Source organism: Pangasianodon hypophthalmus, chromosome 5, assembly GCF_027358585.1.
Source record: "Pangasianodon hypophthalmus isolate fPanHyp1 chromosome 5, fPanHyp1.pri, whole genome shotgun sequence".
Classification (NCBI taxonomy): Eukaryota; Metazoa; Chordata; class Actinopteri; order Siluriformes; family Pangasiidae; genus Pangasianodon; species Pangasianodon hypophthalmus.
The window spans coordinates 10,199,847-10,226,654 of record NC_069714.1 but is presented as its reverse complement, the minus strand read 5'-3'; the positions used below and the strand labels follow the sequence as shown (position 1 = coordinate 10,226,654).

Here is a 26,808-nt window from a genome sequence, read left to right as displayed (position 1 = left end):
TTTAAAGGGTGTTCAAATAATTTTGCAAAAGAGGAGGACAAAATGATCATATGACTGGATGATCAACTGAGCAATCTTATCAGTGGTGATAAGACATACAGTGCCTGTGGGCTACGTCTGGTTGGCTATGATTGATGGGGGATCTAGCTGCTGAATATGGCTTGACAGTTCATCTAGCGGTTGTTGTTCAACAACACTTCCGTGAATAGACAACTCCTGATGTAGTTCTTCAAAACCCACTGCATCCATCATAAGAGAAGTTTTTTGGTCAGACATGGACAGGGTTAGATGCAAATGCAAAGGTTTTATTAAACAGAACCAAGACAAATCCAAGGGGAAAGCCATAATCAAAACCATATTCAAGCACAGGGTCAGGCATTCAGGCAAGAACATAACTGATAACCACAACAAAGAAGAATCAAAACCGGAATAACAGATCAAAATGCTCACTGCCAAGTGTGACAACAAGTGTGACTCTGGGTTAGTTAAAGGCTGAAGGTCATTGCGAACAGGTGAGTTTCATTAGAAGTCAAGTGACTTAACAGGGATATGGATCATGTGATGAATCATGTGACATGGCTGATAGTTCACTGTTACACTGAGGATTCTGGGAAATGGAGTCTTTCCATGGATGTCAGCAGAGATCTGACACTATGCTTTATGTTCTTTTCGAATCCCGTGTAGGGATACTCCGCCACCATCATGGCAGCAAACTGACAAACTGGACTCATTTCTGCAAACAAATTGCCAAGTGTCTACAACTGGGTTACAATTCAGAAATCTTTAAAAATCACACTTTTTTAATCTTGTTTTGCAATTCTATTTCCACCATTGGATTTAAAATGATTTTCCAGCAAAGACTTGCATGTGCTGCTAATCTGCTGAAATTTCTACAGAAATTTGTGCAGAAATTTCTGCTGAAATTTCTACAAACTTCAGTTAAATAAAGAAAATAATTTCTAAAAAATAAACATCTTACCTGTTTTAGCTTTTTTAAGTCCTCATCAAGCTCAAGATTGTCCAGAATTACTGCCACAAACAGACTCAGCAGGATCTGGAAGACATCAGACAAGAGCTGCTGAATAATGCTAATGGATTCCTTTTGTTTATTAGAAGGAACTTTGAATATTCACAATAAGACTGTCAAAATAAAATCCATCAATGGCATGTGAAAAAGCATTTTATTCAAGGGCACTGTGTGTGGAGTTGGTGCTTTTTTCATTTCATCAAGAGATGTCTTCAGGTTTCCGTGATTAAAGTGACAGAATATCATGTTATACATTAATTCTGCTTGAACAGTGAAGACATCAAAGGTATGCATGAGTACTATAATTGCGCCTGGCTGCTTTTTGGTATCTGTCCAGTAGTGTGACTCATCCCAGAGATCTGTCAGTGTGCCACAGACTACTGTCGTTGCTTTTGTCGGTGCCACATCTTACACCAAATAGAAACAAATACAGCCAGCCTGATAAGCCAGGCTGACATGATAATAAGTTAACTTTACATTATTTCGACACCAGAAACCTACTGTTACTCCAACTTAGATGATCATAAATTTACATACAGAAAATAAATGAGATTTTGATTGACATTATGCTCATGAAAAGTCAGTGTTTTTTCTTTAATGCAGTCTTGACTTCTTTTCCTTTTCTGTTTTCCCTTTTTGCTTATTTGACAGGGGATGAATAAGCAATTCAGCCGTCGCTTGATTACATGCTTTGGCTGTGCTCTCATTACTGTTAAGATCGTGTTCAAATGTCAGATTTAAACGGCAGCTCTTCACTCATTCCAGCTTTTCAAATGTCAAATGCGAACAAGCATCAGCGCCATAGTGATGGGCAGTTATGGTCACGATGAGCTGCTAATCAAACACAGACTGTATAAATGATAAAGAAGATTTATTATGTAGGACCATTAGCCAACCTGTTAACAATCCACTACAAATGTGGAATATTTATATTTGTAAGCAAAATTTTGTAACACATCATTTGCATTTTTAAAATATTATATACTATATATAACTGTATACTATGGAATATACTATTATGCTATATTTTGTGAATTATATTTACTCATTTTCATATCAAATGTGAGCAGAATTTTTACCAGAGTAGCAAACAGGTGGTAGAGAATGAAGTAAATGGCCACCACCGGAGCCCACATATGTCCCACTGCTACCAGGGTTTGATCCATGACATCCACCCAACCTTCCTGAGTGAGGATCTGAAACATGGACATGAAGGCCTGCAGGAGAGGAACATAGATGTGATCAGTCCGCACTCACTCATACTTCCCTCAATTCAGCTGTGACATTCACACCTTAATTACAGAAACATGACAAGGAAGAGCTCATCTCAGAGGTTCAGAATACAGCTTCGCTGCCCTATAATCTGGAGATCGCAAGTTCGAATCCCGATGATGCCACAGCCATCCGTGCAAGAGAGCAAAATTGGCCATGCTCTTGGAGAGGGAGGGGTGGTATACTCTCTCTCAGTGAAACTAGCCAATCACGGGCGTCTATGAGCTCATGCATGTGAAGGTGGGAGGATAGCACTTTCCTCTGAGTGTTATACTGCCTCCTAACGTTGGACGAGCAGCAGTTCGAAAAGATGCAGTCAGCTGGCTTCACGTGTCTCGGAGGAAGCACGCTATAGCCTTTGCCCTCCCTGGTTGGTAGTTGTTTTGTGATAGGGGAGACCTAACTGGGGGGTGGGAATTAGCCATGACTAATTTAGGGAGAAAATCAGAGGGAAAAAATGAAGAATACAGCTCCATTGCTAAACTAAAATTCAAAATGTTGCCAGCAAGGCTTGATCAATTTCCCTCAGATTTAGTTAACTAGAATAGAAATATAAAACACTGGAATAGACAACACTCTGGTTATAACCACATTATTATCCCATATAATATTTACATTATGAATAAGTCATGAAGCTAGTGTAGTGCCTACATCAGGGAGAAAGTAGATCCTTGCTGATCAGCGAATGTACCAAAAGACAGAGGGAACTCAAATTTCAGTGGAAATCAAATAAAGGTCTGTCTGGCCTGAGGCAGCCTGTAAAACCTGGTCACATTGGCTGCAGCTACAAGGCTCTAATAAAGATAATTTTACAACAGGTCTATTGGAGAGCAATCTCGTGCAAATATCATTATCTTGAATAGTTATCACGGCACCCAGAAAGGAGCTTTGGAAATGAGCAGCATCTGTTTATGCAAACCCTTCCAAGTCCCAGCACAAACATGCATCAGTGGATCCTCACTAATAACAGAGAATAAAAAAGATTTGGCTAATGAGAGCCCATCTCATGAGCACTTAGTATCCAACAACTTGGCAAGGGCTGTTACTTCTGCTGACAGATTAAATAATGTGAAGCCGATAGAAAGTGTGTCAGGCTGTGTTTGTTCCATGTTTCCAAGAACAACAAGTCCAGCTTTCACGTATTTGTGCCACTTTTAGATATTTCTATATATTTCTTATTTGGATGAAATGTTCACATGGTCTATTTTAAATCCAGCGTGTGAGAGTTTACCCGTGGAAAGGTGGTGAAGCGGTCCAAGTCCTCCACGAAGCAGAACATCTGTAGGCTGATGGCAGACATGACTATGAGTAGACTCGCTGTGAACACCACAAGACTGCCCAGCTTCTTCCCTGGACCAAAGATTTTGTAAACAAAATCCTCTAGCGCAGGAGAGATCTTGATCAAACGTACTACTCTCAACACCTGCAGGAATGAGAGACAATCAAATCAAAACTTTACTTGAGTTCTTTTATGTTTTCCTTTAAAATGCAGCAATGCTACATAAATGGAACAACACCTATAAAATGCAAATTGGACCTGCCTCCCTGTGGTTATTAGTTTTCTGTAATCAATGTTGCATTGCTGTAAATGTCAACAGGTTGGCTAATGATACACAATACTTATTCTTTATCAGTTATATTGTCTGATTTTGATTAGCAGCTCACAGTGACATTAATTGCCTACAATTTCCTGTACCTCATCGTCTCCCGGAACCAGTCCCTTAGTTTACTCCTATTTATGAAACACTATGAAAGGCATTCACAAATATCTGCACTAAAGTCCTTGCATTAGTATATTAGTTTCTATAAGCAATTTTTCTGTCTCATTCTATGAAAACGTATAAAATCCTATGAAAGCTTATGACAGGTCAATTTTAAACCAGGTAAAAAAAAAACAGCTGAATTTCCCTTATTAATTAATGAAACAAATTAATGAAACAATAACTCAAGAAAAATGGGAACAACCAAAACTTATGGGAACAATAGAAATTAGTGATTATGTATTGATACGAAAAGAGCATTGTTTTCATTGTCCTCCAAAACAGTAACATTTTATATTTCTCTGCAATTTCAGCAATTTCCAAATTGCTTTAGGTGAACAAATCTGTGAACAATACATCATGATCAAGAAAAGGGAATGTCTATTGATCCAGCTGTCGCAGTCTGCTGCCTCTTAGATTCTTCCAGCCTAATTCCTCTCCTCCAGGTCTCGGGAAAAAAATAAATACTTATAGCACATCCACATACACACTGATGTGAGAAGCAGTTGGAATAAAATTGTAATATAGCCGATGTACTGTTGTGTACATCTGCTTAAGTACTTGCATTCAAATGTTTCCAAAAGACAGAAATTGTTTATTTATTATCCAATGGGACATTTAGGCTTATCTTACAATTACGTGCAAAAGTTGTACAGCATGATATGAAGAAAACACAAAGGGCTAATTAGTTAAGAAGAGGAGCAATACTTATGATTGGAAATTATTCATAGAAGGAGAGTCCTCTTCTTTTTGTCCTTTTGCCAAATTAGATGACAAAGCCTTAGTTTGACCTTTAGCAGTGAAACACTGAATAAATTATGGAATGGACACTTTGCTATGGGAAAAAAAGAAATGATCCATACAAACACCGCTCTTCTTATTAGAGGCTTAAAAACAATTTTTAATTTATTTTAGAATGTTAACTAGAATAGTTCATCAAAATAAAACTAATATTTTATTCACAGCCTTGAACCACAATCTCTTAACAGTTCCTAACAACTACATGCCTTGATTCTGGCATACGGCATATTTTGAAAAAAAATGGATTGAAAAGTACTTAAAACATAAATAACACAAACATGCTGTACAGAAATAGACCAAATAACCAAGTGAGTCACTTCCTGTTTCAAAGGGTGAATCACTGAATGAGTTATTCTTGCTTATGCATAATAATCCAGAACACACAGAAAAAGTAAAAATATTTTACTCATAAAGCACAGCAGAGTGCAGCTGACCCAACACCCCTCCTGTGAGGGTGATCAGTACGCAGGTTGTGTCCTTAATGAGGCCTGTCCTCAAAAAAAAAAAAAAAAAGCCCAAATGCCCTTGCCTGTTTCTCTGTTTCCCTCCAGCTGCCTACAGCCATCCTCAAACACTTTGTCTGCAGACGCAGCAGTATGCGTTATCCCCGATTAGTGCCTGATTAGCATTATACCGCCTAGCAGGTGTAGGCTTCAGGGCCTTTCAAACACCTTCTTCAAGAAGAAGATATAAAGGATATGTTGATTTGTTTGTCCTTTTGCTTGCCTGCTATCACAATCAATCTAGAACCTGACACAAAGCTTTTTAATTCAGAATGGTACTTAGTCCTGACAGCTTAAGCCCTTAATCACCCAGGACCCGTCAGCAGGTCCAGATGTACACGCTTCGCTCTTGATCATAATGAAGTCTATGAGAATTACAACAAATCATTGACATCTTTAAGATAAATGACCCAAGAAATATAAATAGTCCAGCTTAAATAAAGAACACCTACAAATCTTTCCTATTATTTTCGCTTTAATTACTGAATAGCTGCTGAACATTAAGAGAGCTTAAGTGGTCAAGAAATCATTTTGATAAAAGAGATGTTATACAAAACATGTACGTATTATACACATATCTTGTTTGAGTGTATTTTTAAATATGACCAGTAGTCATAAGTTATTCAGGCTTCACAAATAAACTTCACAAGGTTTAAATTCTTTTCAAAAGATGAAACCTTTTCATGGATATTATTTTCTGCATTCCATTCTCACACTGCAGCAATGATTTAGAAAGATGTAAGTTTATAGCAGGTGGTCTGTTTAGGAGACAAAAAAATAAATTCAAACAGTACTATGTAACACTGATTGACTCTGGACATTTAAAACTGCAAACTCTAAATCCCTGAACAAGTTTCAATCTAAAACAAGCATTTATAATGCATTTTTTAAATTTTATGTCAAAGTACTGTTGAATTCTTCATTCTGATCAATCAGAAGGAGTTGATTAATTTTCTTTACCAGCAGCTCTGACAATATTCTGGCTGCAAAACAAATCACAGATTTATATTATTTATCATTTCTACAGTTTCAACTTAGACAAGGATATGTGTGGTGAATGTGCCACACAAATTAATTTAAAAAAAATGTGTGTAACTGTTCATATGGTGAGCTTTTGTGTGAGGAGATATTTCGCATTCATGGAAGGAGTCTCCAGTGTGAGCACTTTGTGAGAACTTTAAGTCTATTCTGGTGGACATTCCACAATATTAACTATAATCAGATATGTATTCATAATTTTAAGAAAATATTGCCAAATTATTATTGTATAAGAGGAGTAAAACACTTCAGGACATGCTGTTATTAGAAAATAATCAATGCTTACTTGGAAGTAGGTGAGCTGGGAGTGGTAGAGGTCAGGGTAGATGTGCAGTGTAGTGCCCACCACCAACAGAGACTCAAACTTGTGTAGAGAAGAGCTGATGTAGCCAGTGAAGCCCAGACACCAGATTTTTAAAAGAGCCTCCAGATCAAACAGCATTGTGAAAGCAACCTGCTCATGTAGAACAGAGAGAGAGAGAGAGAAAAAGAGAGAAAGAGAGAGAGAGAGAGAGAAAGAGAGGTTAGTTGAATTAATATTCTATTCCGAACGAGGAGCTGAAATCCAAATAAACTCAAGTTAACATTATCTACTATAACTCTGTTCATATCCTCTTATATTCACTTGTTTATTAAATATAATAAACAGTAAAAACAGTGTACTTCAGGGAAATAGGGGCGCATAACTGGAACATGCCTGTGGCTGCTTCTTTCATTTGAAAAGCTTTAATATTTGCACTGATTTCATCTCTCTGTTAAATTTGCACTGCTTAACTCTGATAGTATTCCTGTACAGTCATTACTGTTAATGTTACATTACTACTGCTGCTACTGGAGTCAGTCCATCTGCACTATTTCAGTTTGCACGTACTCTCCGGCTAAATTTGAACTCTCCTACTCAGTGTTGTTTATAACACTTGTGGTGTCTCTAATGTCATGCACTTATGGTCCAGTTTATTGTGGATTGTTGTAGCAAACCCAAATACCACTAGCACTGTTGTGTGGAAAAAAGAATCTTGGCTCTAATATCTGTATTTATGCTGGTCTGAGAAAACCCTTCATATGGTCAAATTTGGACATTTTCTATTATATAGAGAGAGAGTTATACAGTGCAGTGCAAACATCTTGTGCACCACAATTTTTTATAGAACTTTTGTCTCAGCTGTTTATTTTATAACTTCTGCATTACTGAGTAAAAGACAAAGTCAGATTTCCAACATAAATAAATAAGTAAATAAATAAACTGACACAGAAAACTATCTGTATGTCAGTAAAGAAGTAACATATTACATAATAGATCACTTTTCAGACAACAAAAGATTGCTGGCTGTCAAGTTTTACCTGCAAAACAGAAGCAAATGTGACAGTCAAAGTCTCCAGAAGAAATGTGCTTTCCTTATAAAACTCACAAAATGTACCTGAGACTGCTGGTAACATTTTTAAAAAAAGCATAGGGTTATCACACCAAATATTGACTTTGTTTGAGTTTATTCCTTTTACTGGTCTTTAAATTGTATTAATGTTAAATTGTATTATTTTTAAGGCATTTTTGCTTTACAGCATTTTTTTTTACATGTGCCTAAGACTTCTGCACAGTACAGTATATACTAGAGGTTTTCCTGCACTGAAATATGTTTCCCTTTCGCATGCATCTAAATAACAAGTTACAGCATTTTAATAAAGTCTGGATATCCCCAAAATTGTATATGGAGAAAATCGCATTTAAAGATTTCATTCTAATTCCACTGAAAGACGCCCCATATACTGGTTATACATTTATAACCTAATCTACTTATATTACAGCATTACTGCCTAATTTTAAAGAATGTTCTCATTTTGAAGTTCTCAGTTTTGATTATCAGCATTACCCACATCAGTCTGTGTCCCATCACCTAGGGCAAAAGTCACTCCCTGCATTTAAACACGAGCTTCATCATCGTCTCTTCATGCCACTGATCTCTGTTCAGCCCAGTACTGACGGGGAAATAATACTGATTAATTCAGTACGTTCTACTCTTTCGGACAAATTTCTTTCATTAATGTCTTTTTAGTAGGTAATGTAAGCATGTAAAATTTTTTTACAGAGTGTTTAAGTGCTCTTCTCTGTTTTGATGATGATGTGATGGTGCAGGAGCATTGTGGACAATTGAGAGTCAGTATTTGATTACAAACTGAATTGATTTAGGCTTACATCCATTTTCTTATGGCATGTAGCTATGAAAACATCTGACCAAAGTGAGACATTCACTATGTGAGTAAACACAGCTAACTCACAAGGTTTTAGACATCTTTAGGCAGACTGACTCCATTGACTGCTGTGTTTGTTAAACCAGCTCATTACCCAGCATGATTTCTCAGATAGGCAAGGTTGGAAAGGAGCCTAAATAAAAACACTTCCATGTCGGTTTAGCAAAATACATTTATGTTCTCATAAAGTAGAGATGGCAACGTATTTTACTGCCAGTTTTCCAGGATTCAACCACAGTGATATCCGATGGGTTTCCCAGCCGGCCACACATATAAAAGACAATACAACAGACTAACAGACAAAATTAGCTAGCACCTTGACAGACTCCTCAGATCCAGATGAAAAGGTGAACTGGATTAATAGTGAGATGGATTGGGAACTGGGCAATGAGTATGCCTCATGCTTTTCCTCTCCTTATCTCTGCCTTTCAGCTGGGAGTGGGCGGGCGGCCACACTCCTCTATCTGTCTTTGTTCCCCGCCGTGCCACCTGCATACTGATGGCACAGTCAGAACGTGACAGACAGCACACGTGCACATAAACAAACACACACACACACATACACACACACACACACACACACACTTGTGCGCATGCTCAGAGCCATTCCCAGGACTGGAGTGTGCCTACGGGCTGTTTACACCCACACTGTTACTCCTCAGTTGATTTAATCTCTGGGTTTAAAGCAGTAGAATGCAGTGAAGACAGGTCAGAATAGCAAGCTGTAAAATTTAATACATAAATAAAGCATGTGGAGACGTAAAGCGACACTGATGCACACATTTATGGCATTACATGCTTCTATACATTATTAATATTATTCTTGATATTTATTTAAATGGAATACCTGGTAAAGAAGGTTGACTGCTTGATGGCTTACCTCAGCCAGGTAGAACTCATCGTAGTCCTTTTTATGGTTCTTGCCCTTGTAATAGTTGCTGGAGGCCACAATCACATCCACGGCCACCATACTCAGGATGAACATGTGGAACATAGACGAGCGCATCAGGTGCTGCAGAGACACAGAAAGAAAGTCCTGTTTTGATCATTTGGAACAGAACAAGGGCTCTGTGTCCCACTCTGTACACCAATTCATTTTGCTCCAAGATACCGTGATTAAGTATGTGTTTTTGTCCTAGTTGTAGTCTTGGCAACACAAAATGCAGGGCCTGAAATGCAGGCACTGCAGATGAAAACATTCATGTTGAAAGAAGTATTATAAAACCTCTTTGCAAATGTTCATTCAAGTGACACTAATCTCATCACTCATTGATATGTATGATGGCAATACATTAATTTGCCCCGAGCACAGAAACATGTTTGGAAAGGTGGATACTGTACTAAAGATTTAAATACCTGATCCAGATAAACACCACTACTGGGCTATGGATGAAATAAACAACCTAAAACCTTTCCAAAAAATAACACTGCAAAACACTTGAAATGCACATTTCTGGTCATGACAGGGCAGTCTGACCCATTCCTCACTGATGTCCAAAGAGAGCCATATTGAAGCAGATCCATCATCCTCTGCTGTTTCATAATAGAGTCTATTAATCACAAGCAGGACAGAGCAGGCTTGAGTGCACACTGCCACTGGCCTCTCAGTTCTCCCAGGCTCCCTCACTCTGCAGGCAGTGACAGTGATAAGAAGCCTGGATCAGTACCAGACCCTAACCTCCAGCACTCATGACATCTGTCTGAGAGCAGGGCTGGAGTCAACTTGTGAAATATTAATAATTGTGACCTTCTTCTATGATAGCCTTAACTTTCTCCTATGAGCAAAAAAATGCACTAGGTTAATTTCTGGATTAAATACTTTACATTTGTTCCCTCTGGCATTTTTACTGAGCTTTACTTTCAAGAACATCATTCATAATCACTGATGTACAGCCAGGAAGCCATGGGTTCTCTGGTTTCCTCCCAAAAACATTAGGTGGACTGGCGACTCTGAATTGGCCCTAGGTGTGAATGAGCCTGTGAATGTATGGTGTGTATGTGTGTGTGTGTGGTGCCCTGCAATGGACTGGTGCCCCATCCTCGTGCCGAATGTTCCTGGAATAGTCTCCAGATCCACAATGACCCTGACCAAGATACAGCAGTTACTGAAGATGAATGAATGAATGAATGTTCCATCAAATAACTATCTTAGTATTTAAGGACTTCTTCACTGTCCACTGTTAGAGTACTGTCCAAGTACTCTAAATTAGTGTTTTATTAAAGGCAAGTGCACTTGTTTGGTGAATCAGCTACTGTAAGCCTAGATTTATCTTACAGACATATATTGTGTGCTACAAGCGCCAAATTACAGTGATCCAGACCTTGATCCAGTGATCCAGACTTTTAACCTTTTAACATTTTCCAGTTCTAAAATTGTTTCCTAATAAAATAAAATGTTTTAAAGTCACAAACATATAGTCTACTTAAATTTTCTACTTCTAGAGTATTTAACTCTAGAAGTATTTAGGTATAGAAGTATTTAGCTCTCACTTGTTAATACAGGATGGTCCAAAACTTTTGACTGCCACACTTTCACCTCAGCCAGTGTACATATAAGAATTGTAGTTTTATGCGTGAGCACCAAACAAGGATCACTATTCTGCATTTATGAATAAGTTTCAACAAAAAACAACACTAATTTAGACATATTAATCTGAGGAAAACGAAAATAGTTTCGCCGCCATTCCGCTGAGACGTACAACCACGCTGAGGTGAAAGTGTGACCACGCACTGTGATTTCTCTAGAAAACAGCAGGATGGTACGTTTCCACAAACTACACAACAGAGTGTGAAAAACAATCCAGACCCTTTCATTAGTACAACAGACAGAGTAAATGGCCTCACAGAGAGACAGAGAACCAATAATATTCATGAACAAAACAGAGATTTTTAGTGTTATCAGGTGAACTACAGAGCATAACTTGTTTTTGCACTTGAGTGAAGCTTGAAAGTGTTTATTAAGCAGAGGAGAGCATACTGTGCTTTGAAAAATATGGATAAACTGCAACACTTGCGCATGGCGGTCCAAATGCAGCCCCACAGACTGTAAGTGGGTGGATAAATTGACAAGAACTAGACGGAAGATCTAAAAAAAAAAAAAAAAAAACCAAAGAGCAGAAGAGAGAAATGGGAACAAACACAGCGACTTGACTTGACTAAGGGAGGAATAAAAACAGACACATTATACAGACACTTATAAATTATTTCTAAATCTTATATAGTGTAGAATACAGGAATATAAAAAATAAAGGGTGGAACAAAACATTCCAGGACCACAGCCGGGAAGTGAACAGAAATCCTGATTGTTCTGATTTAGTCAACACACAGAGCTTCACCTTGCAGTGGGTGTAAAATCAGTGTAGCCCAGCTCTCTGAGTCACAGCCTTTAGGCAGTCATTAATTGGATTACTCAAAATGGGGTCACTACATATAAAAGGGCTGTGAGTTCCTATTATTTCTATATTGTTCACCAAATACAGATGTAAATATCTATAAATTAATGCTCACATTCTACACAGCATTGTCAGGATGCAAACTCAGCAAAGTACTGTATTTTAGCCAATCAAACTTTTTTGGACACCTGAAAAATACTGTAGCAGAATTCAGTTCTGTTCAATTTAATTTTATGTATTTTATGTACGTATTTTATTATATAATACTTTTAACAATAGATATTGTCAGTGACAAACTCCATAAGACGACATGATGACATGAGGAAGAAAATTTAAGAGGAACCAGACTCAAATGGGAGCAGATCCTCATCTGGGTTACACCTGATAGTGTGATTATAAATAATGCCCTTCTGTAACGGTATACTATATAGTCAAAAAGTGTAACTGTGTAAACAGGAACTTATATCAGCTTATGAGCAACTTATGAATATGAGCACCAGAGTCATTTCTGAATTCATTATAGTTTTAACTTAAAGTCTATTGTATTGAACTGAAGTTAACTGTTAACTGTTAATTAACTGTTCAGTGATGGAGAATAGAGTGCAAATTGTTCTTAGCAATTGCAGTCCTAAGGCTATCCAAGGAAGAACATCCACAGCCATCTTTATGGTTTCTATGTGGCATCATCCACAGTAATCTCATGGTGATCTTTAGGCTGTCCATGTGGGGCCATCCTCACCAGCAGCAAATGATTTTCAGGTGATGAAAACTCCAAACAGAAGTAGATCAGGCAGGTCTGGAGAGCAGAAGGAGTCAGGCTCACTAGTAACTCAGGAGTAGCATGTGTAGCTACTCAAAGACTCCATCTTTTAACATAGAAAACCATGGTGGCTTCTGTAGCAGATCCTCTGGTGCAGCCAATCACATGCATTTATGTCCATTATTGAGCTGAAGGCAGCTGATCAAGATTAAAATAGAATTTTTAAATATGTTTTTTCTCCAAATCAAATTGAAGTGTTCCTTTACAGATGCCGCATTTCATTAGTTTGAATCAAACCCTGCTGCGTTTTCCATTTTGGTGCAGTTTGGGCAGGTAAGAACTGAGAGACTATCTGAGTGAACTGGTCTCGGTCTGCTTCCAAGCAAAGTCAGTGAGAACATGAACTGATCCTGAATCAACCCAACTACAGTAAGTGAGCAAAAAATGTTGTGTATTTTTTTTCAGTGCCAGCTGCTAAACTGACCCCTGAGCCAAAAGACAGTGTTGTAGAGCTACAGACATGCCATGGAGAGTTGGAGGGTTCTGGAGAGTTGGACCAACAAACAAAAAGAGAACTTAAATGGTGGCTGCGATACATAAAATGTTTTAAACTAGTTATTTATGTAATTATCTAGCAATTTATTGAGCACCAGCACTGTGTTATGACCAACTAATGAAGGAGTTTTAGCCCTACACGCCCCTCAGCCAAGTTTTTTGGCCTTTTGGTTCGTTTAATTATATGCAGTCAGAAAATAAACCAGACCAGTTAGGAAGCAAATAGCAAATTGCAAACCAAAGGTATCAATTTACATTCTGATTCAGACCCACCAAGCAAGGATTCTTTTCTACACTGTTCTACACATTCTCCTCATAATCATAGTTTATTTCCAAATCTGATGAAAAGTACAGATATACACTGTCCAATTACTTATTTGCTTCAGTGTATACTGTATACCTGTTGTGATCATATAAGGTGCACATGGCTGCCCTTTTCCTGTGAAACAATAATCCTGTTCATCTTACATGTGCTATTAGAAACACAGGGTACCATAATGTAGCTACACAGTAATTAGGCAGGTAATTAAGCAATAAGCATTCTGTATGTACAGAAAGTTGTAAAAGAAAACAGACATGCCAGCTGCTAGAACTGGTTGAAATTTCATTAGCATTAAGAGATAGAAGAGATACTTTCCCCCATGGGTAAAACAGGCAGACTTGGCCACATGTGGAGGTCCAGAGCCGCAGGGCTACACACACAACCCAGCCTGCACACATACACACACACACACACACACACACACACACACACACACACCCTGCGATAAGGTAAGGAGAGGAAAAGGACAATCACATGACAGATTTAACAAATTTTCCCTTTATTGTGTTTTCTGTCACATTCATCTGGCCTGTGAGACTTAATGGCGTTGAAGCAGCTGTTCTCTCACTCTTGTGTATGTTAAATAAGATGTAATGGCTTTTGTAACTGCTAATTAATCTTCACATGGCCTCACTGCTTCTCAGACTAGAAACTTGATTTTAAGGCTCACAGAGATCTTTTGTTTTATTCTACAGTAGCACAACATAAAGGATTTGACTCATGTATTGATAATTAATGCCCACTCCAGGTTCATTACATGATCCATTGATTTAGTTCCATTAGTGTTACGTTTACTTCTTCAATGTATACATAATTGTGTTTTTAAATCCACTCACCCATTTAGATTGTAATAATTAGATGTACAAGAATTCCGAATTTTATAAATTAAAATAAAATCCATCCATTGTCCGGTCTGGCTTGTCTTTCTGCTTGTCATTGCTCCTGGTGCCCACTCGCTGACTAAGATGGGACATGACAAAGCAGTTTGACATTTTCAGCTCCCAGACAATCGGCCTCCCAAAGGGGGAGTTTGGCTGAGGACGTAGGACAGACTCCATTTTCTAAGGGTACAAGTTCACATGGATGCCACAATAATAACATGGTTTGGAGGTTGAAAGCCTGCTGTTGTGGCTTCTGTGTGCTGTAGGCTTCGGCTGTCGATGGTGGTTTGCGAGATTTTCGCTCTCACATTTTTATTCCAACTGCAAATGCAACCTAGGTGCTCTGGCCTACTTTCTCTGATTTTGCTGGTGGCACATGAATGCATGAAGAGGATGTCAAAATGAATTTAATAACTACTATAGTGAGGCTGATGGTTTTCTTCCTGCGTTTGATACAGACCAGTTTGTATTCTATCAGCGACATATTATCCAAGCCTCCATGTCTAAGGAACTTCAGGTGCTCTCTGTGTCTTAACTTCACCTCCTTATGCAACCTACAGGTTTACTGTTTGCCAGTTCCAAACAAAGCAAACATAACATACTGTTTAATATCTCAGCAAAGTGCTTAATCATGACCGAGTTCATTTAAAGCAATTTGGTGGACCTCAGGGTTCAGAGATGACAACTATATAGGGGTGTGTGACAAGCTGATTTCATGTCTGTGCTTTTAGTTCTTTATTCATAATTGCCCAGTGGACAAGTAGCTTCAGCAACCTAAGAAAATAAACCCTACATCCTATTGACTTTGCAATGCTGTACCAATGCTTGATGCTTTAATAGCACACGTTTCCGAATCCCACCACCCGCTGCACTACACACATGAGCCTAGGTGCGATGGGCTGTCAGTGGAACTATTTGTAGTAGGTGGATTAATTAGCTTGCATAAATGACAGAATCAGGTCTTTTAAGAATCAGGTATGTGGAAACACTGACAAAACTGAGAAAAATAAAATGCAGTACAAAGTCATCATGGAACTCTCCTGAGAAAATAAAGACGCTAGCCAGAATCGAATAATAATTTTACTTGTGATGCAAGAAGAGAACGCTGCAGCCCAAAGGGGTCACAAACACATTTTGCTACTTTATCAGGAGATGATTAGGGTCATTATCCCATTCATGTCCCTTAGTCTGTATTATAATGCACTAAACTAGCCAACTAGCTCACCATATGTTATTACATCATGTTAGCTACTACTTTTTAGTCTAGTCAGTTAGATTTCTGGGCAATCGAGACACAGGACTGGGCAGCACACTGGAGCTTCCAGTTGCTCACTGGGTTAGCTAATGTATTTATCATTTGTCCAACTCTGACTACACTGAACATTTAAACATTTGCAGAGCTTTGTCTACTCTAGAGAATATGTGTTAAGCATCCAGAGTGAAAGAGATGGAAAGTAGAATAAAAGTGCTGTCACTTTGATGTGGGTAAAATGGCAGTAAGAGATGGGCAATTAGTTTACGCCAATTCTTAGGCCACTCAGCTCTCTACTCTGTCACTAAAACAGATCACTGGCTCTGTCTCTCTTTTTAAATGGGATGTACCAATCAAACTGTAAGTATTGTTATCAGGGTCAATATTCGCCTGAAACATTGGAGAGACATATTTGCCAATCCCATCATAGTAATTTGCATAGCTTAACAACAGATACATGCAGAGAGCCAACTCATTTACAAGAAGAGTAGTATCGGATCAGTATCAGGTCAGGCCAATACTTCATCAGGATCTTCATGAATACTTCAGAATACTTCATGAGGTCTAAAATGGGATTCATTTTCATCCCCCCTACAATGGGATTCATACAGAAGACCAGAAAGCCCATGTGTTATTTCTTTTTGTTCTTTTTTCTTGTGAGATACAAAAAGATAAAAAAAAGTTGTTTTCTTGAGATCATGACTTATTTTTCTTGTGATCTTGTGATAATAAAAGTTGTTTTCTCAAGATCACGACTTATTTTTCTCATGATGTTCGAAATGCATGATTAAGCATCCGTTCTTACTTTAATCAGGGATTGGCACAAGAGATAAAAACTGACATAGTGGTAGAGCGACCGCTTTACAGTTCCAGGGCTTTGGGTTCGATCTTGAGCTTGCATGATTACTTAGAGTTTGATTTTATTTTTCCCAAATTTACCCTTCTGGATCAATACATCTATCTATCTATTTATCTAGCTGTATGTTCGTTACTGCTAGACAATTTCCAAATTAGTGTTCATCATTTGAGAATGTGACACATGGACACTATAGTGATCCTGAACAGGTAGTCCGTTAATAATGATAATGATAATGCATAATGTTTGAGAGATGCCGTCTGAATGGTTTGCGGCTCATATGACAAATGTTGATCAAAATCCTTGGAACAGGATGTAATTACTGCATTTGTTATTGTCACGAGATCACACGAAAGGTAAGTAGTGATCTTGAGAAAACAACTTCTGTTATCTTAAGATCACAAGAAAAATAAGTAGTGATCTCAAGAAAACAACTTTTGTTATCTTGAGATCACAAGCAAAAAAAAAAAAGAAAGAAATAGAAACACATGGCCTTTCTGGACTTCCATAGATTCACAACAACCAGTTGGAATAAGAAGTGAAAGAAAAAGTGTGCAAATTTCTCGTAATGGGACCAAAACAAAATGCTTTAACACAATCATATATATGTGTGTATATATACATACACATATATATATATATATATATATATATATATATATATATATATATATATATATATATATTCAAATTCTCTATACAATCGTACCATATAGTTACACAAAACTCAAGCTGTAACAGAAAGATGAGGACTGTGAGGAACACACTGTACTTGTTTACATTCAAACGATGCTTAGAAACACCACACTAATTACACACATTTGAAGATAACTGCTGTTGCTTCTGCTATCTAAGACTTTCTGTTATGGCAAATAGAGCATCAAATGAAAGTCATGAGGAAGTCATAAAGCCAAGTCATCAGAAAATCTGGTGAAAAAGCCTGCTTATGTAACTACATAAAGCAGGTGGCCAGTGGAGAAAAAAAAGCATAAAGAATTTTTAAAGAAGAACTTCTGTTTGTTTTGGGAGATTAGACTAGACTACTTGCCCATCTATCTTTTTTTATTTAATGCTGCTCATTAACATGACAGAACTCTAATCCCATTTTGCATGTAGTTTTTGCCTAAATGACCAAGCAACTCAAATTCTTTTTTAGCTATTTTTTTTTATCAGCTATCTAAACTCATTTCCTGTCACATGCAGATCACTGAAACTGAAACATTCAAACCACAGGTATTTTTAGTAAATCAAAGGACACATTGTGTATTTCTGTCATAACTGTTTAATTAAGCTAGATGGTTTAATTAAGCAGTCAGGCTACAAATAGTCTGTGGGAGGCATGCAGGGTTCAAATCCCTCTGCCTATCAGTGCCATTATTAGAGCATGGTGATTCATGCTCGGGCTCAGATCGGCTGATTAATTAATGCTGAGTGTTCTCTGGAATTCCCATTTGCCCTCCTGACTGTCTCAGCTAGGTGAGGGATGTGGGATGAGCCTGGACAGGAGCTCACGTGGCTGCAAAGGGATTTGTGGGACTATGACCACATGACTTTTGCTGTTAGTGTGCACCAATAGGGCAGTGGAGCAGGGGCTGGATTGAGAAGTTGAAGGATAATAAATAAAGTGTTCCTAACAAATGAATAACTAAAATTTGCAGAAAACTGCTGTCTCCTAATAGTCTCAGTACAAGGACATGGTACTGCTAACAGGATTGGAGAAAATACATCAAAATGTATTTTGATACATAACACCAAACAGTACAGTCGGGCCTCCACATTCACGAGTTTAACATTAGCGGATTTGATCATTCACAAGTTTGCCATCAGTTTGGAGTTTTGCAAAGTTTAGTAAGCCATAAATGCATAAAACATATGTATTATTAATCTATTTATCATTTACTGGCATAAATATATATACAAATTTATTAGAAAAAGTTACATTTTGTAAAAAGTTTCAGTGCGCTAAAAAAACACCACGCTCTTTGTCTCGGTACTAGCCAGGCTCACTCACCTGTTTTGTCTCTCAGTGTGCGGTGTATCTCGTGTTTCTCTCAACATTTTGCATCTTTAAAGTGCAATAAAATATCGACTGTAATCATGGGTTATAAACGTTAATAATTTCACTGCTATCTAAATACCATACATGTATTGCATCACATACTGTACATGTACTGTATTGTCTCTCTCTCACTCTCTCTCATGTGTTTGTGTGTTAGCCTACATTGTTGATACTTTATAAAATATAGTGTGTATTATTTTACTTATTTGTGTGTTAAATATGGGGCCTAGAGCTATTCAAGGTTTTTCCACATTAGCGGGGGTTAGGGATGCAGGACCGACTGTATATAAATGTACCAAAGTTGAAAATACTGCAACTGAAAAATGTAATAATTGATATATAGTACTTTGTATTTTATACAGAAATATAAGATTATCGCACTTCAGTTGGTACTAGCATTCTTCTTGATGATAGCTAATGCTGGAGAGGAAGAAGGTCAACCAGGAAGCATCATGCTCTTGCTTTTTATAGGCTTGGTGATTAGCCACAGAACTGAACTAGCCAGTCAACCTAGCAGTGGATAACAAAATTCACTGGTCTTCAGCTGGACCGTGAACACTAAAAAACACACTTGCCATTACAAAATGTCGGAACAGACAACACATCTCTTCTACAGCAATCACTTATGCTAATAAAGTCATAGCATTAAACATAACCTTACTGAGGCAGGGCTCACAAGTTTGCAAATTAGCACTTGCTTTAGGATGGCACAGTGACACTACAATACTTTCTCTTCAGTTTATAAAGTACTATTATTACAGATGTTATATTTTGTTGCCATTTTTTTGGTAAAAGCTTAGCAAACTCATCACAGTTTTGTCTGCACCCAGCTGGCCAGGTAGCAAAAAGTTTAAAATGAATATTTAATTATCCAGTAACAACAAGCAGGTTTTCGCAGCATGCTGGATACAAACGAGTCAGTCGACACATCGCCACTTCTCCATTTTCTCACTGACAAGGGCAGAGACACACTGCCGCTCTGTTCATGAACTATTCACAAACAAAAGGTGCTAAGATTTAATAAGTCTTTGGCGCATGCAAAAAATGTATAACCAAGGAGCAGCTCTGATACAAGTGCCTGCTCTACAATTCTGCAAAACCTCTAGTGTCAGTTCACACGATGCCGCCACTCAAAAATACACAACACAAAAGCATTTTAATGTTACGCACAATTTTTCTATGACTTGTATTTTCTAACTTGTATTTTCTATGAAATACAGAGTTAGTTACAACACACTTAAAAAAAAACGTCTACCAAAAACCATTTCCCAAATACTTATTATGTTAACATTCTCGATTGGGACTGAGGTGATGGGCATTTAGATTTATGGCCTGGGAGAAAGATGTTAGCAAAACTACTCATATCTTTGATAATACATTTGGTTAAAACAAGGGCTAATAGTGCTAATATGGCAAAAGTCTCCACTGTGTTTTACTGCCAAAAGGTAAAAAAAAGCATACTGTATCATCTAAGATCTACCAGCTAACTTTAGTTCAAACACATCTAAAATTCAAACACTTTCTCCAAGAAGTCAGAAATTGAAATCCCATTAAACATTTATGATTTTCACAATATCTACATGACTACTTTTGATCGGAGTGGACTTTCAGCAAACTCAGTAAGAAAAGTTCAAATCCCTAGTTCAAATGACTGGAATGGTCTTTAGCACCAACCTTTCTAGAAACACCTTCAAAAAATTTTTAATAATTATAATGCAAGGCAATGCAAAGGGCAAATTAACATCTGTGTGGCCTGTGGAGAGGAGAGGAAGGAGACCTCATTAACCTTAACCATTTAATGAAACATGACCAAGTGCTATAGAGCAATTCAGCTCTGAATGAGTATATCTCACAGCTGAAGCTCAATCTCTCAATCCACACAAGTGGAACAGAACAGAGCAAGTTTTCTCCAACTTGCAGCATATTAACGAAGAGTACCATTTCAAATGTAATTTTTGTGAGTGCATAAAGACTGTATATTGCACTATTGCACTGTCTAGCCTATTGCTAGTACATAGGAGCAGTATACTAGTTGCTCAACAAATGTTAATCTTCATAAAGTCCTCATTCATAGCTCCATGTATTTTAAATTCTGTTGAAATACTAATTAAAAAAAACGCTGCTTTATTAGATATAAGCCAAAGTTCGAACGATTTCTAGATGTTGCACAGTCATAGGGAAGCATGCTCACTGCCCCATTTAGCTTCCATAGAGACATTACTGCACTCAATGGTCAAAAATGGAAACTGCAACAAGAGTGAACAGAGGCCCATCGAGACAGGAATCCTGCTGCCCCATGCCCGCACTCTATGAATGTTTTCAGTGGAGGAGGAACAGCGGACAGGTCAGTAAATGACAAGATTGCCAGGGTCGCATTCTTTGCATCAAATTGGGATAGATTAATATACTCAGTGGCTGCAAAGGTCTGGTTTCCTAGCAAATAATCAGAGTGATATCCAATAAATATCCACAAATAAAGGCAGGCAGTAAGTGCAGGCAGAGTGTCTATGACCTACAAACCAATTCTATTGTAAGATATATTGTAAAGACTGGGAGAGGGAAGAGGAATTATGGAGTTGATAATGTCCATACATCAGAAATGTGTGTGCACCAGTGATTTAGTTTCCTACACAAAGGCTGAGAAAAATAAGAAAAATGTCTCTTGCTTTTCCAATGCTTAAATTTTGTGGTCTAGTTTCAGGTTTTCTATATGGTTTTGGGATAGCTGTGACAGGCGAGACAACCAGTGAAGTAAGAGTGAAGAACCAAGTACAAATGTACACTATTACATTTTCAGGTTCTGTGAGATGGATTGCAGCACACATGAACTTTTCACATGTGAAACTAGTAGACAGGTAATGTGCCACTACACCAGTTTTGGGAATGGAAAGCACACCTAATGTATTGAACACAGCTGAACAAAGAGACATTTAAAAACAATTCAAAATGAGCTGCTCCGCTGTATGCTGGATGACTGTATATTGTCGACTCTCAAATGCCTATTATGGAGTTACTGTAAACATTCACTGGACTTTTGGTACTTGTGTGAGCTGGCAATAAGCAAACACGCAGTTTGGTTACTTCTTGTTCTTAGCATCATGCATTGGTTAGTGCAACAAAAAGAGTTCCATGTAAATGAGTTGACACCAGACCAGGTGGTGTTTCTGCAAAAAATTTCTAAAAATCAGGAAAGTGAGAGTATGCTAAAGACCTGCAATCAATGTGTAAAAAATCACTTGTCACCTACTCATACCAAAAAAAAAAAGAATGCCTCAAATGTTTGTACATCATTCCACTCCAACTTTTTTACTGAAGGATAAGACGTCTACACAACAAGTTACACAACAGTTCCGTGCACATTGTGGAATCAACAATATATGGTATGCATATTAAAGGATCCAAACAATTCAGGTGAATGACTATAAACTCTACTTGAATATAAATATAAAATATTATAAGACATTAGCCTAGTGATTAAACAGCTTGGTCTATAAGAAGTGAGAAATGTAGTAAGAAAAAAGAATCTTTCTTCTAATGCACTTCATGTGTCAAGAAATTAGTGGCCATTTCATTAGCTTAGTGTGTGTTAACAAGATGCCAGAATAAAAGGTCTGATGTGAGTCGAATAATGTGGAATGATTTTGACTTTTGCCAGTGACATCATTTCACATGAGAGGAAACAAGGCAAACCGATTGTTTCCTTGCTTTCTCTTCTGTTTCTTTTTGCCCAGACATTGGACTTGGTGTTCATTTGTCTGCTGCGTCTGACCTGACTATTCAGTCACAGTTCACAGACCACTGGATTGTGCTGAAAGGCATTGTGATTGAACTGTGTGATGAACTACACCTTCACACACTCTTTCTCTCTCTATCTTTCTCTCTCACTCCCTTTGCTCTACTGCTCTCTGTGAGGATACACAATAGCTTGTCTTGTCCTAATGGGATCTCTTCAAAGTCGCCTGGATCCAGAAATGTCACTGAATGTCATTCTTCACCATCAAAGAGCCTGCTACTATTTTTTTGTCCTATCTACTTGAATGCGTCCAGTGATTTCACTGAGGATGTGTTTTACGTGATATGACATCACCACAGCTTAATTCATTCTCCCCTACTTGCAACCATAATTCTGATATGATATAAGAAGGTCTTTATTCATCAATTGTATCAGCATGATGGCTGTAGTAATGGTCCATCATCACTGATCACCCATGGCTATTTTTCTGTGAGTGACTCAACCATGAAGGAAAATCTCCTGGCCAGATCTGGCCTATATATTAAACTGCCATCAGTGATGGAAGAGCCAAAACCATATCCAGCTGTTCAGCTTCATGTGCTCTACACATATACCCACTCTCACAAAGACATTCTCATTTAAATGCCATTCAGACATTATTCATTAGCACACTACTATAAGGGCAAAAGGCTTAAAGACAAACCAAATGTCATTGACATGTCAGACTGAGTCACAAACTATTAAATGTGCTGTTTGATCAAATGTAAAAGTATGGCGAAGCTCACTTCTGAGGGAAAAAAAAAAACTCTTGAAAACTGATGCACTCAATGAAACATTATGTGCATATTATAAAGCCCATAATAATGAGATCACTGAAAAAAAGTACCAAAGCCCTTCATTCTGCATCCTATTCATACTCCATCAAATGTTTCCAGCTAAATCTAAATGCACTCATTGCATTGCAATGGCCTGCGGCACAGATCTTACACTCCCACAGTGTGGCGTGGCATTAGATGTGTCAGTATGGCTATGCTGAGGGTGTGCTGACGTTCAGGGGTGTCAGTGCCATTAAACTGCATGTCTGGTACCTGGAGGCAGGCAGGAGCACGGCCATGTGGTTTATTAACATCCACCGCCACAAGCTGCCATCCTCCAGACGCGTCCTCATGAAACATCTGCCAGGAAAAAAAAAAAAGAGAGTTAGACAGATGGAGAGAAACAGTTATGGTGTGTCAGACAAGTGGTATTTATGACAGGCAGTTTAGATGAAAAACTGAACTGAAATGATAGAGATAAATAAAAAGTTGAGATCAATTAATCCTGCTTTAGTTTCCCAATTAACACAGTGAAGCACATTTTATAGCATGTCAGAGACACAAATTTAACTGTGCACTGGTCCTTCGTGTTCAGTTATAACTGAGTAAGATTCCAATACCATGAGCACTTTAAACATCGGTAGTTTGCCTTGTCTAGATTTTAATATGGAATTAAAGTATACAGTATGTACCACCGCTACATACATGATATTTAAAAAATGCATTGTTATAATTATAATGTTTTATATCTATTATACTGTTGACAGTATTACATAATAGGAGTGTAAAGCAAATGCAATTATCTGTATCTGTTTATTGATCCAAAAATCCATATCTATATTCAAAATTAAACCCAAAGAAGCCATGGTCTAAACCAGAAGGGGTTTTCTTTCCTTCCTTCCTTCATTTTTTTTTTTTTTTTTGAATTTTATGTAATATGAATGAACTATGTAATATGAATGAACTATGCCCCTGGAATCCCTGGAAAACACTGTGGGAAAAAAAGCTAGAAATGGCAGCACTGTCAGCATGTGAATTCTGGCTCTGACAGTTCCTCAACCTCAGCTACATCACTCCATGATGTAGCTGTTCATAACTGATCTCAACTAGAGATGTGCATAGGACTCGCACAATTATTATTTTAATCTTGCTGTGTTTTATTACATGACTTAATGGTGGTTAATGTAAAGAGCACCAATTTAAAAGAGCACTGTACTTAAAAAAGCAGAAAGTAGCAAAAAAGCAGGAAGTGGCAGAAAGCAGAAAATAGACTACACATACATGCTCATGCATAACATAAGGCCTAACATTAAAGGCATTATCTTCCCATGAAGCCAGTCATCATGCACAATGCCAGCCTGAAATCTGTTCCCAACACTACTATTTTAGGCTGTTATTTTGATTTTAGATTAGACCACCGTTGCTAGCATTATACTGTAGGTTCATATCTCCTTCCCAGGCCACCACACTCTTCAGAAAAACATGGAAACCTCAAATATGGAAGATAAAAGAGTAAGAATTATGTTCACTGGTCCTACTATGAATAGATGTAAAAATGTAAAAATAATAAATAAACTGCTCTAGTAACCATAGTGTACTACCAAAGTGTTTCTTGAGATAATTTCTGTTTTTGTTGTAATATAAATAACCCAGAGGAAACCAATACAATTACAATCACATCACTAGTAATCTTAAATAAAATATTTATTTAAAAAATTAATATAAAAAATACATGGTAATTTAGTTTCATATAAATTAAAATATTAAAAATAGAAACAAAAAAAAGTTGAATGTATTGTCTTCTAATCAGAACCTTACCATGCATTCATGCGTTAATCTTCTTAAGAGACCTAATTAAATGAATTTTATATATAAGAATAGTTGAACAAAGGACAATTTGACAATTAAACTATTCACCAGTCCCTCAGATCCACCTCAGGTCAATCATTTTATTTCTTTGGGATTAAAGGTACTGACCCGGGACTTATTGATTAACACCCAGGGAATTACCGCTTTCTGTACACCTTGAGTTAATTGCTTTTTGCGACAGAAGACTCAGGAGCCTCTGTAATTAAAATTAAAGCTGATAGAGAAAAGCTAATTGTTTTCAAGGTCACAGCAAGGTCTAGATAATATAATGGACAAATAATCAGGGACATCAAATCACTGACAGAACAGACAGCATTTTAATAATATTATTTAATAATAGTACAGAAAAAGATTCTAGTTGATTCTAGTTTTTTTTTGTTTTGTTTTGGTTTTTTTTACCTAACACAAGCTGATTCAGGAAATGGGGACAATGTAGGGACTCTGTATTCACAAATTACTACTTTTAAGTTTTATTTTCTTTGATTTGCCTTCACCTGTAGTATAAATAGGATGACACAAAGAATATCAAAGACTACATCCAGCTTTCACTCCACTAATATAACCTGATATATTTACATTCATCTTAAACATATCTTTCTTCTTCCATCTTTCTTTATGTATTACACACTGGTCTATACAAAAAAATACAAAATTCAGAGCAGAGAAGTAAATGCATCCATCCACTTCCATTAGAACTGTGCCAGAACCAGAATATATAGCGGTGCCAATTCTGGCGGCTGTTGTGCTGCCAATTCCTGCCAATTCCATTAATGCCAACCCCTGAGGTGTTGCTCCAGTTTGGCCCTGGCACAAAGACTGGCACCATCAGAAACCTACTATGCTTCTATTCACATGGCTGCACTTACATGTTTTCACACCAGGGCACTTCTACAGATTTCCCAGCAAATGAATGAAAGGACATGCATTGGATAGGCAACCCAAATACAGTCAGATTTCATAAAGCCTTTATAGTGGGCGGAAAGAACACTAGTGCAGGACAGGTGTTAGACACATCACACTTGGACTGGTTGGCGGCATCAAGCACATGCACACGCACACGAAAACACACACACACACGCACATTCATTCATCTTCATTAGCCGCTCTTTTGCCATCACTGCAAATATAGAGCCTATCCCGAAACATTCCATTGGTGTGAGGCGGGAACACAGAACACCAATCCATCGTAGGGTGTCTCATGCACACAGACACATTCATACCTAAAAGGAATTTAGAGTAGCTAATCTCTAAATAAACCAGAGGACAAGGAGAGAACACACATGCACATGGGGAGAACATGCACACAGAATCAGGGACGCTACCCGCTGCACCACCGTGCTACATATATAGATGGATAGATAGATAGATAGATAGATAGATAGATAGATAGACTTTATTGATCCCATGAGGGAAATTCTTGTGTTACACCAGCATCTCCATCTCCAGAGACATGTAGGTGTGCTGGTTTGGATGTGAATGCATAGTAGTCAAATGACATCAGAATAAAAAGAAAAGTTTCCCAGATCACAGATCACTATAATCCTTAATGACCTTCATGACTATTCAGTTATCTATAAAATTTGTCAACTGTTAAAAAAAAAAACAGGGCCTAATTATTTCTCCTGTAACATAACGAAGTCCAAAATATTAATATCTATTCTAAATG

General features: G+C 37.6%; 1 protein-coding gene across 5 annotated transcripts in view; it reads right to left on the bottom strand.

Annotated features, from left to right (window-relative positions):
- nalcn (sodium leak channel, non-selective) overlaps positions 1–26,808 on the bottom strand; it is an 81,800-nt gene that overhangs the window by 40,103 nt on the left and 14,889 nt on the right. For all 5 annotated transcript variants that reach the window (XM_026913129.3, XM_026913126.3, XM_026913127.3 and 2 more), the window contains 6 exons: positions 23,547–23,633; positions 9,529–9,660; positions 6,688–6,855; positions 3,531–3,722; positions 2,107–2,244; positions 980–1,054 (listed from right to left, as the gene is read on the bottom strand). In XM_026913129.3, coding sequence (XP_026768930.1) covers positions 980–1,054; positions 2,107–2,244; positions 3,531–3,722; positions 6,688–6,855; positions 9,529–9,660; positions 23,547–23,633 — 792 coding nt within the window. The remainder of the gene's footprint in view (positions 1–979; positions 1,055–2,106; positions 2,245–3,530; positions 3,723–6,687; positions 6,856–9,528; positions 9,661–23,546; positions 23,634–26,808) is intronic.